The sequence below is a fragment of the Poromitra crassiceps genome, assembly GCF_964638095.1.
Source record: "Poromitra crassiceps genome assembly, chromosome: 5".
Taxonomy (NCBI): domain Eukaryota; kingdom Metazoa; phylum Chordata; class Actinopteri; order Beryciformes; family Melamphaidae; genus Poromitra; species Poromitra crassiceps.
Window position 1 is genome coordinate 62,434,544 of NC_139642.1, and position 15,231 is coordinate 62,449,774.

Consider the following 15,231-nt stretch of genomic DNA (forward strand, 5'->3'; position numbering starts at 1 on the left):
TTCGTATTCCATTGATGTTGTCCGAGATGATCATTTACGGAGCGCGGTTGTGTTGTTATTATCCCATCATTGCTGTTGTCCTGATGAACATGAAAAGTCTCTGGATTAAATCTAAATCAGAGCTTCAAGCGCTTCCTGGTAGCGTCATCAGAGGAGGAGCGAGTGTAAACAAAGAATTTACATGAATAAGAACAGAAGACTAATAGGTTGTTTCCCCAGGCGTTTTCAGGCCAAAATGGCGGCATCGCTGTTGTAAAATAAAAACGAAGTACGCCGTTTCTTATAACAGTACACTCTTTGGTGTAAAAAAAATGCTTCTTCTTCGTCTTGTTTATTTTCAGCAGTGTAAACTAATCATTCGTATTACTGCCCTCTATCGATGACATTCAGATCACCATCCTGTGGTATAAACAGGGGTAAATGTGGTGGGTCAACTATCCATGGTGAGAAGTTTACCCACCTTGTTTCCCCTCATTGATGAGTAGTTCATCTGAAAATAGGTGAGTTAACTCTGGGTAAACTTGTGTTTACCTTCTTCCACTACGCCCCTGAGTATAAACTCTGGGGGTTGGGGTTAATTGCAGTGTCCTCAAATAGGGTGATCCATATCAAATAGGCTATAGATTCTTTAATAAATAAATTATACCGGTACTTATATTTCATGTAGAAATATAAGTTACACGCTGACTATATTTTATTCTAGGGCACAAGAGAACCAAAAAAGTTAAAATGTTATTATGTGTTGATGTGTTATGTACTGTAAGCATGCAGTAGCCATTTATGTGCACTGGCACATTTTTGTAAACTGTAGTTTTATGAAACAATGAAATGCAAATGTACTCCTCCATCATATTGTATGAGCTCTCTGAGTGTTCTATTGAGGTCAACTTTAAAGTTTTCATAGCACAATTTATCAGTAGGATATGAACAAAGAATTACACTAATGACTGGCAGTTTTATAATTACACCAACTGTAATTGAGTCAACTGTAATAGAGTTCAAATATATCTACCACATTTATGATTTGGCCATTTCCGTTTTCTTTCACATCTCTCATTACATTATACTGCAGGCAGCTCATGGACTGTAATCACAAAATTATCTTATTTGGCAGTATGGATGTTTTGCCACCAGGGGTCTCTGTAGTCCACCAAGATATGAGGAAATCTAAACGGGCCTTTTCCCCACACACACATCAGCTATGTGTCAATTTCAATGCATGTTAAACTACATGAGGAGGCAGGAGGATGACAGGAGTGGCCATATTTAGAAATAGTTGAATAAATTGCCAGTGGTTTCTGGTCTTCATTGTAGTCACCAAGCTAAAAAGGGGCTGAATCAGACCTCAAAGACCAGTTCAAGACTGGACATGGGAACCACTAACACAGGGGTGTCAAACATACGGCCCAGAGCTGGCCCACCAAAGGGTCCAATCTGGCACACAGAATGACTTTGATTTTGCAAAGTGTCCAATGTGATGCACTTGTGAAGGTGAGGGTTTCAGGAGCAAGTTCAATATTAAGTAGCCTATAATAATGGTATTCATCACTACATGGTAAACTATAGTACAGGCAGTAGATTTGATCATTTGTTTGATGGTAGCTGAGATAACACTATGTGAAAATGTGCTCTTAAAATGCACCTTTAGCCTAATTCTTTACATGAAGATAAACTGGATTTTATGGGGGGGGGGGGGGGGGTATTATTATTGTCATAGCTTATTATTGATTTGGTCCACTTGAGACCAAATTAGGTCACATGAACTATGAACTCAAATGAGTCTGACACCCCCCTCCCCTCCCTGCACTAACCAAATACCTCATTACACCCCCCTCCCCTCCCTGCACTAACCAAATACCTCATTACACCCCCCTCCCCTCCCTGCACTAACCAAATACCTCATTACACCCCCCTCCCCTCCCTGCACTAACCAAATACCTCATTAGTCTGGCACCCCCCTCCCTGCACTAACCAAATACCTCATTTACATTATGTAAGTCCTTATCATAGCAATTAGCCTTATTGGAGAGCTGAGGCCTAATTGCATGTTTTCCAAGCTACCCGTTGAATATGCTGGTGGCTGGACCTCTGCTTCAGGATCTGAAAAGTCGTGATGCGAGGGTTCATAAACATATGGCTGAACTATGCCAGTTCTGCCCACTCCTGCCATCTTGTCGGTCTTCTCATTGGTAATAACGTGAGATTGTTAGTGTGACACGACTGTTAGTGTGACACGACTCGGAGTGCTGGACATGTCAAGCAAGCATAACCTGAGCACGCCCCCACCGTCCTGACAGCATCAACTGAGCAGCCAGATAAGCGGTTTTGAGCTTTGTAATAGTTGTGCTTTGTGCTCATATTTGGGTGGATACTTAAATGTTACTACTAGGATGTATATATACATTTGAGCCAGGTCCCCGGAGGCGTTAACACTGACCAGAGACAAAATCCTTTAAAAAACTCATTTATTAATTGTAACAATACATTTTCATGTATTTTAAGGCACATTTTCGTATCTGCACAGATGTCATGAGTGACTCCAAGACATGGTTGTCAATAACTTAATGGAGACAAGGAGGGAAGTATTTAGATGAAGAAAAACAGATTCCATCCGCTGGTGTATTCATAGCTAACTTCACTAACAGCCTGGTAAAACCTGCTGGTGTATTCATAGCTAACTTCACTAACAGCCTGGTAAACCTGCTGGATCACGTGAACTCACAACCTGTTTTGTAGTTGACAATGTAACTGGCCAATCAGGGACGCCGCTGGCCAAAACAGTATGGCGGCTCCCAAAGGAACAAGAAGTAATGTTAATGTCAATCTGGGAACCCAGAGTCTATTTTTATTTGAAAAATAGACTCTGGGACAGCCCTACCTTTTTTCCCGACTTCCTGTACAGCGCGCCTTCCAGCGTCACTTCCTTTTCCGCGTCCGTGCTCCAGCTGTTTACAGTCTGAATAGCAATTTGCGCCGTGACTTTGACGATGCTACTAGACACAACAACTGCACCTCCAGTCATTTCCCCCTGGTGTTGTGAGACGAGTTGACGTCTTCTATGCAGTGTGCTTTTGCGTTAACGTTATTAGAAACGGACGCGGAAAAGGAAGTGACGGTGGCAGGAGAGGCGCTCTGTACAGGAAGCTGGGAAAAAAAGGTAGGGCTGTCCCAGAGTCTATTTTTCAAATCAAAATAGACTCTGGGTTCCCATATCGCGTTTATGTCAGTAGGGTTTACACAGCCGTTAAGTGCAGTTACTGCAGAAATAGACTCAATAACAATTAAACAAGAACAAAACTCTGCACCAGGGGAGCTTCTTGGCGGAATTCAATTATTTTGAATTTCAGAGCTATACCTACCCAGATATTATTTAAATCGCCCATCTACGTTTTAAACTGATCTTACTACTACAATCAGACAAGCCAAAAGTCATGTGTAAACTAGGTGCTTTTTTGAAGAATGTCCTGCCTCTGTTTAAATTACATTATGCACTAACCATGCCATGTGCCATATATTGTTTTTGTATGTTTTGTTTGTGCTCCATACCATGTGATCATGGTCAATGAGTCACATTAAATAAATTACTGATTGATTGATTGATTGATTGATTGATTGATTGGATGAAAAAAAATCGGCGTTCTTCTGAGTGGATTTGACTATGCTGATTGGCTGAAGGAGTTTATCTGTCAAGGCAAGTACTCCCACCCACTGTGGACGGCTTGGACTGTTAGAATGTTAGATCACGTTATCAAGACGGTTTTATATCCAGGCTGCTTCAAAAAACACATCCATTCTAAAAGAACATTCAACGGTGATGTACTTTGGAGTTGCATTCAGCTATTCAAACAAGGTGGGGAGGAGGAACACTTCCTTTTGAACACATTCATACGTATATATATTCCACAGACACGGGCTGAAGTGCTGCCCAGAGAGTGGTCAGTATTGTGAGAAGGCTCATGATGTCGCGTCAGTTCAATTGTTGCTGCATTGCTCAGCAACAGTCAAACGATAAAAATGTTTTCAGGCATTCACCTGTTGAAACATTTTTTTTTTTATACCTCGGTCAAACTTGGCAAAGCTGTGCACTTCAATCCTTTGGTAAGCATGACATTGCATCATTTTGTAAAATAGCACCCGAGCCAATATGAATCAGTCATTGTAAAATAGGTGATGAAACGGATGAGTTTTTCCTTTCTTCATCCATCTTATAATCTCGGCGACCCAGACAACCGGAGAGCTCCGCCTACCAATCGTCTGGGAACTTCCTATCAAAAATAGTTTCTTGAACAGCCGCTAACAAACCGACGCCCCTTTGTCAAGTTAGCGGAAATGACGCGCTCCCCCCCCCCCCACCGTTATCCTCCGTAGTGAAACTAACCGGAGATGCAGAGAATCACTTTGTAACACGGAGAGAGCTTTTTAAAACGTTGAAAATGGATGTCCCGAGCAACGTGACATTATTTGATTCGGTTTGATCCGTTTACGAGCACACGTCGTCTGCACGTCACCGCCCCGGCTGCACGGAGGGCCGCCATAAAGACTCTGGATTTGGTTGTGCGATGTCGGGTTCTTAAACTCCCAAATGGTTTTTCCAGCCAGTTTGAACAAGCAAAGCTGGGAGAAAGACCTCGGTCTCTAGTTAAGCGACACCGATAGACACTGAGAACTGAGTGTATCCGTCTTAAGGCACCAAGAAGCAAGTATGTCTACATTCATTTGGATTGTTTTGCAGCTTGATTCCTTACAGCAAAACTGTGCTTTGGAGGAGGCTTTGTTCAAGACAAAAATGGCAGCTAGCTTCACCGTACAAAGAGGGAGGGGAAGAGATGAGGTACAGGGGGAAAAAGGCCAGCGGCTGGCCTGGAGGGGGACGAGTTGTAAGACATCAAGCGTCATCGTTTGGGTGTAGCCAGTGTCAGTCTGTCATGGTCTACTCGATGGCACCGGGCCTGGTGGCCACATAGACAAACACCACGATCAGCAGCACCACCACAGCCAGCGTGGGCAGGACGATGGTGGCCACCTGCTGGCGGGCCTCCTGCATGGCCTGCTTGCGCTCCTTCTTGTCCTTGGACGTTTCTTTCTTGGGCTTGCCTTTGAGCTGCCTCATGTTTCCCCCTCGAGTCGGTCTATTCCTGTGCTGCACTCACTGGACCTGTGGCGGGCAGAGGCAGAGCGCACAGAAACATGATCATCAAGTCACTCACTGGACCTGTGGCGGGCAGAGGCAGAGAGCACAGAAACATGATCATCAAGTCACATGTCAAGTCAACAAGCGTATCAAAGTAGCCAGCTGGATAGTCTCTGAAGACAGACGCGTTGGCTCGCGCGTTCAAGTTGCAGGCCACATCAGTGCACACTCATATTCATGCAACTCCATTATTCAGCACTGTAAATGTTACTGTTGCAAATAGTATGAATAGTTAATTTGAATCAAGTAGTTCAAGTTGTGGACCAGTGATGTCATTCTTGCACAAATGAGATCACTGGCATCCACTCTCAATAGAGAGGCAAAGTGAAACGTCACTTCCTGCTTTTCTCCCTGTACCAGCGCTGAAAAAATATGAATGGCGGTGAACGGAGAATAACGTAACTTTTTTGATCCCGTTTGAATTGGGCCACGGGGTGCCAACGTTAATTTTGTCCATTTAAAACGTAACTTTGCATGTCAAGAAAGTCGCTGTTTGTCGTCAAACTGTTGCACTAGAAGTTATAAATCGAGAAAGACTACATACACTGTTGCCTAAGTGACATCACTTTCTCTAGCGGCAAAGCTGAAGACCGGCGACATGCCACGAGCTTCCACGAGCTATGTCGTTTTTATACGAAACTAACCCCTACGTTTCAGTTTGACGACAAACTGCAACTTTCTTTATATGCAAAGTGATGTTTTAAATTGACAAAATTAACGTTGGCATCCCGTGGCACAATTCCAACAGGATCAAAAAAGTTACGCTATTCTCCGTTCGCTACCATTCATATTTTTTTCAGCGCTGGTACAGGGAGGAAGCAGGAAGTGACGTTTCACTTTGGCTCTCTATAACGATCAAACTAAATGAATGCCTGTAACAATGTTTACAGTTTTCAGATGTGTGAGATCATGTGCAAAATAAATCAGCGTTGTTTTTCGGTGAAGTGTCCCTTTAAATGTAACCGTAAGCAGTGTTGGGGGTAACTCATTACAAAAGTAACATATTACATAATACATTACTTTTAGCAGTAACTCAGTAATATAACTTATTACTAATAGGATTTCAGTAATATTATACCAGTTACTTTGTTAAGTAACAAGTTACAAATTGAGTTACTTTTTTTTTTTTTTATCAAAGCACATATTTAAATGAAGATACAATAATTTCCTAATCAAATGATGTATTTTTATGCAAATAACCACTGTAAATGACAAAAATTAAGGAAAAGGATAACATTTAGAATTTTGGACAGTTTACACTGACTTCAAGACAGTTTAAATTATTTTTCGGGATGGTTCTAGGACGGCGATGTCGTTCTGCTACTGCAGTTATTTTGGTGAAAGTAATGCAAAAGCAGTGTAATAAGTAATGAGTAACTCTACACAGGAGGTAATATTGTGAAGTAACTTCAAATTTCAAATGAAAGTAACTACCGTAAATTCTGGACTATAAGCCGCGGCTTTTTTCCCGTTTTTTGGCCCCTGCGGCTTATATAACGGTGCGGCTTATCTATGGATTTTTTCAGAAAAAAAAAAAAAATACAAATAAAATCTCTCTTTTTTAGCACTCTTTCTAACTATAAATCCACTTCTGTTTTAATTTCCTCTCTTGCCCTCTTTTCACCACACCGCGGACACTGTGTGCACTGTAAAAATAAACAACGGTGGTGTTGTGTTATGTTGTTTTGTTGAAATGTTACGGTAATACGGTAAATGGGAGCTTCCTCAAACAGCCATCTCTTTCCCGACAATCCCCTCTGTGCGTGACCACTTACATATGGTAATTACGGTAAGCAAACGGCCACTCGGCCAACAACTCCCTCCCCCGACTACCAGGAGAAAATCACAAACTTCGGCGAATTCACACAAAGGAAGATCAAGGAATATTCACAACAAGACGAGCAGTAGAAGCAACACTCTCACTTACCATGGGGAAGGTACGCAGAAATTCACACGACGCAGCTTTCAAGTTGAAAGCAGTCAATCTCGCATTAAAAGAGGGAAACGGAGCAGCCGCGCGTAACCTGGGCATCGATGAGTCAATGGTGAGGCGTTGGACGGTGCAGCAGGAGGAACTGTCTCAGTGCAAGAAGACCAAAAAGTCCTTCAGAGGTCATAAAAGCAGATGGCCCGAACTTGAAGATTCCCTTGAAGATTGGGTGTTGACCCAGAGAGCAGACGGCCGAGGCGTTTCCACGGTGCAGATCCGACTGAAGGCCAAAACAGTCGCCACCGAAATGAAAATTGAACATTTCATAGGTGGCCCATCTTGGTGCTTCTGATTCATGAGACGAAAGGGACTGTCCGTCCGGGCGAGAACTACTGAACAACTCCCTCCCGACTACCAGGAGAAAATCACAAACTTCGGCGAATTCACACAAAGGAAGATCACGGAATATTATAGGAGTGTGAAAACATCCACAATCACCAACGGGTTCCAAAACGCTGGACTGCTGCGGGATGAAGAGGATGACGCCGCCACAGCTGGCGCTGAGGGCCGTCAGAGGCTTCAGAGGCTGTTCGATGCCGACAGTGACGAAGAGGAGTTCGTTGGTTTTGAGTGACAATGAAGGAGAGAGGAGAGTGGTTGACGAAGCCACCCTGAACCTGTTCGTTTCCGACACTGAAGATGAGGACTTTGGTGGTTTCAGTACGCAGGAAGAAGAGGAAGACGAGGATTAGTGACTTGACTTCTCTGGTTACAGCCGTTTGCTGCACATATAGCCTATTGTTGTGTGATTTTGTCTGGGGATTAGTGACCTGACTTTTGTTTTGTTTTGTTGAAATGTTAATAAATGGGAGCTTCCCCAAACAGCCATCTCTTTCCCGACATTCCTCTCTGTGCACGAACCCTTTCATATGGTAATTAAACATCAAAACACCCGCGGCTTATAGACCGGTGCGGCTTATATAAGAAAAAAATAGTCAATTTTGGTCCCGCGGCTTATATACCGGTGCGCCTTATAGTCCGGAATTTACTAGTAATATGTATGTAGTATATTACATTTTGAAAGTAACTTGCCCAACACTGACCGTAAGTCAAACTTGTAATAGACACTTATATTTACCTGTTCCTACTTCCTACAGTACTACTACTTCTTCAAGATTCAAGATTTGTTATTGTCACTCTGTTGTACGAGTACACACGTGTGATATGCTTATGCTGTGGGCTCCGTTACACACAAGGTGCAGGAGGTAAATAATGCAAAATCACAGCAAACAACAAATAGACAATAGAGAGCTCCAGGGATGACGTATTTTTGTAGGCTGAATGCGGAAGTCCCGAACTTCCTGGTTCTTCACTGTTTCTGTCTATGGGATTTTTGAATGGGTTTTTGGCGCGATGCTTCAAATAATGTCTGTGGGCAACGCAAGTTTAATCAAACGCGAACCAAGGTTCAGCGGGATAATCTTCACACATGAGGACCACTTTCATGAGTTTTGAAGCGTAACTGCGAGCCCTAGAGGTAAAAAGCTCGTGCTAAGCTAATCCAGAACTACACACAGTGTCGCATAGGCGTCCACGCATTGATTGCGAGAGAAAGAATTTCCGCGTTCACTCGTGATGACGTATAATATCCGCGTCGACATTGTAGTCTCATTTAGCCGTTTGCTAGCTAGCCACCCTTTTAACGGCACATAAAAGCTTCAAAACTCATAAAAGTGGTCTTCATGTGTGAAGATGATGTTACTAAACACTGGTTCGCGTTTGATTAAGCCAGCGTTGCCCAGAGACCTTATTAGAAGCATCGCGCCAAAAACCCATTCAAAACTCCCATAGGCGAAAACTGTGAAGAACTAGGGCTGTTAGCATCGATGATTTCCGGACTCGTTCCTGGAGCTCTCTATAAGGCAACAGTTAAATAGGGCAACAATGTAAACGGTGTATGTGAAGGGCAGTTAAGGCAACAGTTAAATAGGAGAGGTAATAAAGTAGAAGTGATAAAGTATTAAATAGAATAAGATGAAAGTGTCCACGAGTATGCAAATGGCAATAACACACGTTTATTGCACTGTTGTGTGTGTGTGTGTGTGTGTGTGTGTGTGTGTGTGTGTTATCTGTTGAGGAGTCTAGTTGCCTGTGGGAAGAAACTATTCCACAGACGGTTTGTGCCTTCAGGACCCTGTATCTTCTCCCTGAGGGCAACAGGGAGAACAGGATGTTGTGCGGGTGGTTCATGTCCTTGATGATCTTCCGGCACCTCCTGAGGCACCGCTGAGTGTACACATCCTGCAGTTTTGGCAGCTCACATCCTGTCACATGCTGGGCCGCGTGCCTCACTCTTCTTAGCGCCCTGCGGTCCATGGTGGTACAGTTCCCGTAACCAGGTAGTGAAGCAACCGGTCAGCAGGCTTTCAACGGTGCCTCTGTAGAAGCCCCTGAGGATTTTGGGTCTCAGGCCAAATTTCTTTAGTCGTCTGAGTCCGTGCAGTCGCTGTTGGGTCTTTTTGACGACAGTGGTGGTGTGGCCGGCCCACGTCAGGTCCTGGTGGATGTTGACTCCCAGGTACCTGAAGCTGTGCACCCTTTCCATCACTGTGCCGTTGATGGTGACTGGGGGGGGGGGGGGGGGGGGTGAGTCCTGTAATCCACAATGACCTCCTTGGTCTCAGAGATGTTCAGGGAGAGGTGGTTGTCCTGGCACCACTGTTCCAGGGCATCCACCTCTTTTCTGTAGGCATCTCATCACCATTGGAGATGAGCCTTTCTTGATTGTTGTACATCTCCAATGGCTTCTTTTCTTTCTCTCACTAAACACTCGCTCCCTTCAGGCTCTTTCCAAAAACAAACATTTGCCATCTTGCATGAAACAGCTTCAGTATTTAAACTTCCCACTCTGACAGTTAGGGGGCGACTCCACGTTGTTGCCATAACAAAGGTCTTAATTCAAGATTAGCCAGGGGGGAAGGTGGCTGGCTACTGGCTAGCCTACCCGCATTAAGTCACCAAATACATATTCCAACAGCACCAAAAACACTCCTAAGTACTCTTATAAAAAAAAAAAAAAAAAAAAAAAAAAAAAAAAAATCGTAACGGGACAAGCCCGTCTTTTATTGTCACACGAACACCACAACACATGCATGCGGCCACAACACTCATGCTGACGGTGGCCGGTGAAAAGTGTCCTCTGCATTTAACCCATCCAGGCATGTCCTTTCCTCCGGGGGGCAGGCCAGGAGCAGTGGTCGCTTTCTCGTACAGCGCCCGGGGACCAACTTCGGATTAGAGCTGTCACGATTCCTCGAGTACCTCGAATAACTCGAATAATTAAATTGATCGAGGCCAAAATGATTCGCCTCGACACGCATCTGAGTAATAGAAGAGAGTGGGTAAAATAGAAATTCCGACGGAACCTTAAGGCAACACGCGAGAGCGCGTTACGTCAGTATGTCACTCTACCTGAAAACATCAACAAACGGGTCCACCCGAAAATGTGGCTACACTTTCCCAAGATAGACTCAGACAACACTGGTTGCAACATTTGTGATGTGAATTGCAAAGCTGGCCAGGGAAACACCTCAAACTTGAGGAAGCATGGTCAAACACAAGATATATTTACAGTAGCTAAATGCTGAAGACTGTAACGTATTACTAGATAGGCTGAGGGTGAATGAAGCAGGCAGCGCACCGCAGGTAACGTTAGCAGCACCTCCTCAGCTGTAACGTTGAGAGAGGCATCGACTACAACATCAGGTAACGTTATTTAATTAGCTAGCGTTAGCTGGATAAGTTGTGACTGCAAAACAGAGATCGTTAACGTTAACGCGTTAACGCTAACGTTGCTGCAGTAATTGTCAAGGGTTTAACAGAAAGTATTTCCTCAGCCTGTATAGTAGCTATCAACATGAAATAAAAAGCATTTGACAGCTTAAACCCGTGGCTTTTTATTTGGAAGGGTTACATTTGCCGTAATCTTTATTAACATTTCTTAAAATGCATTAGAATATTTTTATTTTTATTTTTTTGGGTTAAAGATCTTTTTTTTTTAATTAACATTAGAGCAAATATAATACGAAAAGCCAAAGGGTTAAGCTCTCAAATGCTTTTTATTTTATGTTTCTATGTACTACAGAGCCTGAGATATGAAGGCTTTAGTGAATACCGACCGCTCTCTCTGAGAAGTTTGGACCGTTTTCTGTGAGAAATACAAAGCTCAACCTATTAACGTTAGCGGCTAATTTAACAGCGTTTTGTGTGTGTGTGTGTGTGTGTGTGTGTGTGTGTGTGTGTGTGTGTGTGTGTGTGATCACACTAGCCTGTTGGTGTGTGAGAGAGAAAGAGAGTGAGTGTGTGTGAGAGAGAAAGAGTGTGTGTGTCATGCAGCTGTAAGGTAAATGAAGGATGTAAACTAGCTAGTAAGCCATTCATTCATATTATTTAACGGTTGCTGTACACTGGAAGAACTCAAACGTCAGGTTGAAAAGATGAATGGTGCCACTGCCAGTTCTATGCAATTTAAAAATAAAAATGTTGTTTTTTCTAAGAAAGAAACTAATGTAGTTGTTTATTTGAAGAGATTTATCTTATTTTTTGGTGTATATTTACGATAAGCCTTTGAAAACACAAAAAAGGGTTCTTATCCGATTACTCGATTAATCGATGGATTATTCGGTAGAATACTCGATTACTAAAAGAATCGATAGTTGCAGCTCTACTTCGGATGTTGTCGTCACTGGTCGGATGACGATGACGATCTGATCTTCTGCATGTTTTTTTTTTAGTGGGGGGGTTATATACGGAGGAACCCCCTGGGGGAGCACGGGGAGAACATGCAAACTCCACACAGAGAGAAAGGCCCTTACGACGAGATACCCCACCTGGGCAGTAGGCATTGAGGTGCATGTTGTGACTTGTGCGTTCACCATGTTATGAAATAATCATGTAGAATTACGATACATTGTCATTTTCTAAGCAAATACATAAGCCGGAACTTCCAGTTTTGTCAGGAAAGTAGTTCCGGGATGCATCATGGCAGGCATGCACACACGTGCACGGCAGCCAGTACACACACATGCTTTGGAGGTGCCATCCTGGCTCGTCCTCCATGGTTCAAGCCAGGAGCGCCCGGTGACCAACTTCTTCCAACCACCGCTGGCCAGACAACGATCTTCTGCATGTTTTTAGTGGGGGGTTATATATGGAGGAGACCCCAGGGGAGCACGGGGGCAGAACATGCAAACTCCACACAGAAAGGCGCTTTTGACGAGATACCGCCCACCTGGGCAGTAGGCACTGAAGACATGGGGGGGGGGGTCACACGCTCAGTGTCCCAGGCGGGAATCGAACCCTGGACCTTCTAGCTGTTAGGCGGCGGAGAGAGCGCCAAATCCTTACCACTAGACCACCTAGTGACTTAACGGGGGTAGGCTACCGATTCTCGCAGACTACCAGTCATTGTGCTAAGCTAACTAGCAGGAGGGTGCATAGCTACTTTTCTATTGCACGCACAGAGAAGAGAAGGGCATCTATCTTCTCGTCTTACTATTGGGAATATGGCAAATAGGAGATTCTACAACGGCATGAGTGAATACTGGATTCTGATTGGCTAGCAACAGTGGTAAATACGCCAACAATCTACAGTTCAGCTCCAACCGCAGTATCACTCCGCTCCCTGATGCTGACTCCGTTCCCTGTGCTGACTCCGCCCACTGTTAGCCTGTCAGTCTGCAAATCTTCAACAAGGAAATGGCCGATCTGTAACAAGGAAATGTCCGATTTCGTAGTAACGTTTGATTTACTGGGTGGATTGAGTTTTGAGCAGTGGTTAGATGAAGATGAAGGTGAAGTGAACAAAGAACGACATGGTGAAATTGGGGAGAGAGAACTGGCTGAGCTTGAGTTGTCACGAGTTCGGACTAGCGGGAGGTCGGACTAGCGGGAGGTCGGACTAGCGCCCGGACCCCGAACCTGGGACTGTCAAACAAACATACGCCCTCTGCCGTCACCAGATATCAACACACCACCACCAAAACGGGCTGCTTTAGATAACTGTTTAAATAACTGTACTTTTACAGGCAATGTATCAATAACTGTGAATCCCGTTAAGGAATAGGTTAGTTGTTTTTTGGCTCAAAGGCAACTAAATGTTTAGTGCAATCATTGATCTTGTGTATGGAACTATATTCTGTGGCGGAAGGATAAATGTATTCTGAAACCAGTAATGATTGTAAATAAATGAATTGGATGTTACAATTGTGTATTTTTTATATTATTTGGTAGCTGTTGTAGAAAACAAATTTAACACTCGAGGTCGGGGGTTGTGGGCACATTTACCACTGGTACAGGGTTTATAGCACTCGGCTTCGCCTCGTGCCACAACCCTGTACCAGTGGTAAATGTGCCCACAACCCCCTTCCTCTCGTGTTAAATTTGTTAAATCTAGCAAAGCTAGTTTAAGACGAGTGAAGTCCACAAACCAATGGGTGTCATCACACTCACTACATCCATCTTGTTTCTTTTTCTTTTTTACAGTCATATGGTAGTCTAATAAAAGGAGATCGAAATAACAGAAAGACTTGCAAAGTTGTGACATTCTACAGATACCCGTGTGTGTGTGTGTGTGTGTGTGTGTGTGTGTGTTCTACAGATACCTACCTTTCCTCCACTCCAACTCGCTTCCTGGCGCATTTACCTCCGCCAAGGAGGTGATGTTTTCGGTGCCGTTTGTTTGTCTGTCTGTCTGTCAGCAGGGTTATGGAAAAAAAACTACTGGCCCGATTTTCATCAAACTTCGTGGAAGGGTGTAGCATGGGCCAAGGATCTGCCAGCCAGAACAAGAATAAAAGTTATTATTCAAACAAATTTAAAATAAAAATGGCAAATGTACAACGCTCAAATATTGGGTGAAACTGAAAAATATGATATCATGTACTGCCTGATTGATTTTTAAAATAGGTAATGGATATAATTTATTTTGAAATGTTTCAACTATTGTGCTGAATGCCAGAACTGTGGAATAGCCACACACAAAACTTTAAAACTGCTTCTGTGAGAGGACACAGCCAACGATAGCCCCATAAAGTGACCCTACTACTGTACTCCGTAGGAGGATATCTTCGGATCTGCAATCGGATGTCGGAGATGGGTATGAGAGCGTTTTGAACAGCCGTTCCCCCCCATTGCATTATGGAACGCTATGCGACCCGAGTACTGCACGAGTATACGGAGTACAGTAGTAGGGTAACTTTATGGGGCTAAGCCAATGATTGATTATAGCTCAAAATGTGACATTCCCTTGCAAAGTGGTACACAGGTGCAAATTGATGTTTACATACAACTACAGAATACATTCACATTTGCAAGTTGCTGCATCACACGCGCATATATTTTGCATTTCAACTCCACACATTGCATGCACACATTTGTTTTGCAAGTTTGCAAGTCATGTTACACCTCACATATACAGCCTACCGTCACGACTGGATTGTCCGAGTTTTATTACCATACGAAATGTACTTTGGATCTAGTTAGCAGTGGATCCATAGCAATGATGTGGGATAAAAGTAACTTTAGCGTCTGAGCTAAAGTTGCTACAGTACGCTAGCGCTGTTGCTAACAGTACAGTAATGATACTCCAGTCAGTTTAACGCTAGCTAACGTAGTGAGTTTAGTTTAGCAATTTACTGGCTGGTGTGGCCAAGTTAAGCCAGTTAGCCACATGTCAGCGCATATTCTCGCTTCCACATTCATACACTATATTCATGTAGAAGTTGGTTAACACTCAAACAAATCAGTAACTTAGTTATCAAGTTAACGTTAGCTATCATAGTTATGCTAATAACGTTAGCTACGAGCCCTGACCAAAACGTTGCTGAGGATTAACTTGGAACTAGCCACACCTCTGACCGAATCTCTACTCATATGAATATCCACGTTGGCATGTTTTGGCTCACTCTTCCACACTGTTCGACCCTGATGTCAACTTCTATGTGCCAACCTTTAGCTGCAGTGATCCGCTGTCCCGCTGCTGCTGCTCACTGACTCTGTACGTGGCAGGCAGCGGACTGGACTGTCTGGAGTACATGTCGTGTGTCAAGTT

At 43.7% G+C, this 15,231-nt stretch overlaps 1 protein-coding gene across 1 annotated transcript; it reads right to left on the bottom strand.

Annotated features, from left to right (window-relative positions):
* Positions 1-2,507: 2,507 nt before the first annotated feature.
* On the bottom strand, positions 2,508-15,197 carry smco4 (single-pass membrane protein with coiled-coil domains 4). The gene is made up of 3 exons (XM_083637638.1): positions 15,130-15,197; positions 13,788-13,953; positions 2,508-5,155 (listed from the first exon to the last, which is right to left on the bottom strand). Exon 3 carries the CDS (start codon positions 5,108-5,110, stop codon positions 4,931-4,933), a length of 180 nt encoding a protein of 59 aa, XP_083493764.1. The 5' UTR covers positions 5,111-5,155; positions 13,788-13,953; positions 15,130-15,197; the 3' UTR covers positions 2,508-4,930.
* Positions 15,198-15,231: the final 34 nt, after the last annotated feature.

Bases quoted from the DNA above. Each gene is read 5' to 3' on its own strand.
- smco4 (XM_083637638.1), bottom strand. From the start codon at position 5,110: ATGAGGCAGCTCAAAGGCAAGCCCAAGAAAGAAACGTCCAAGGACAAG.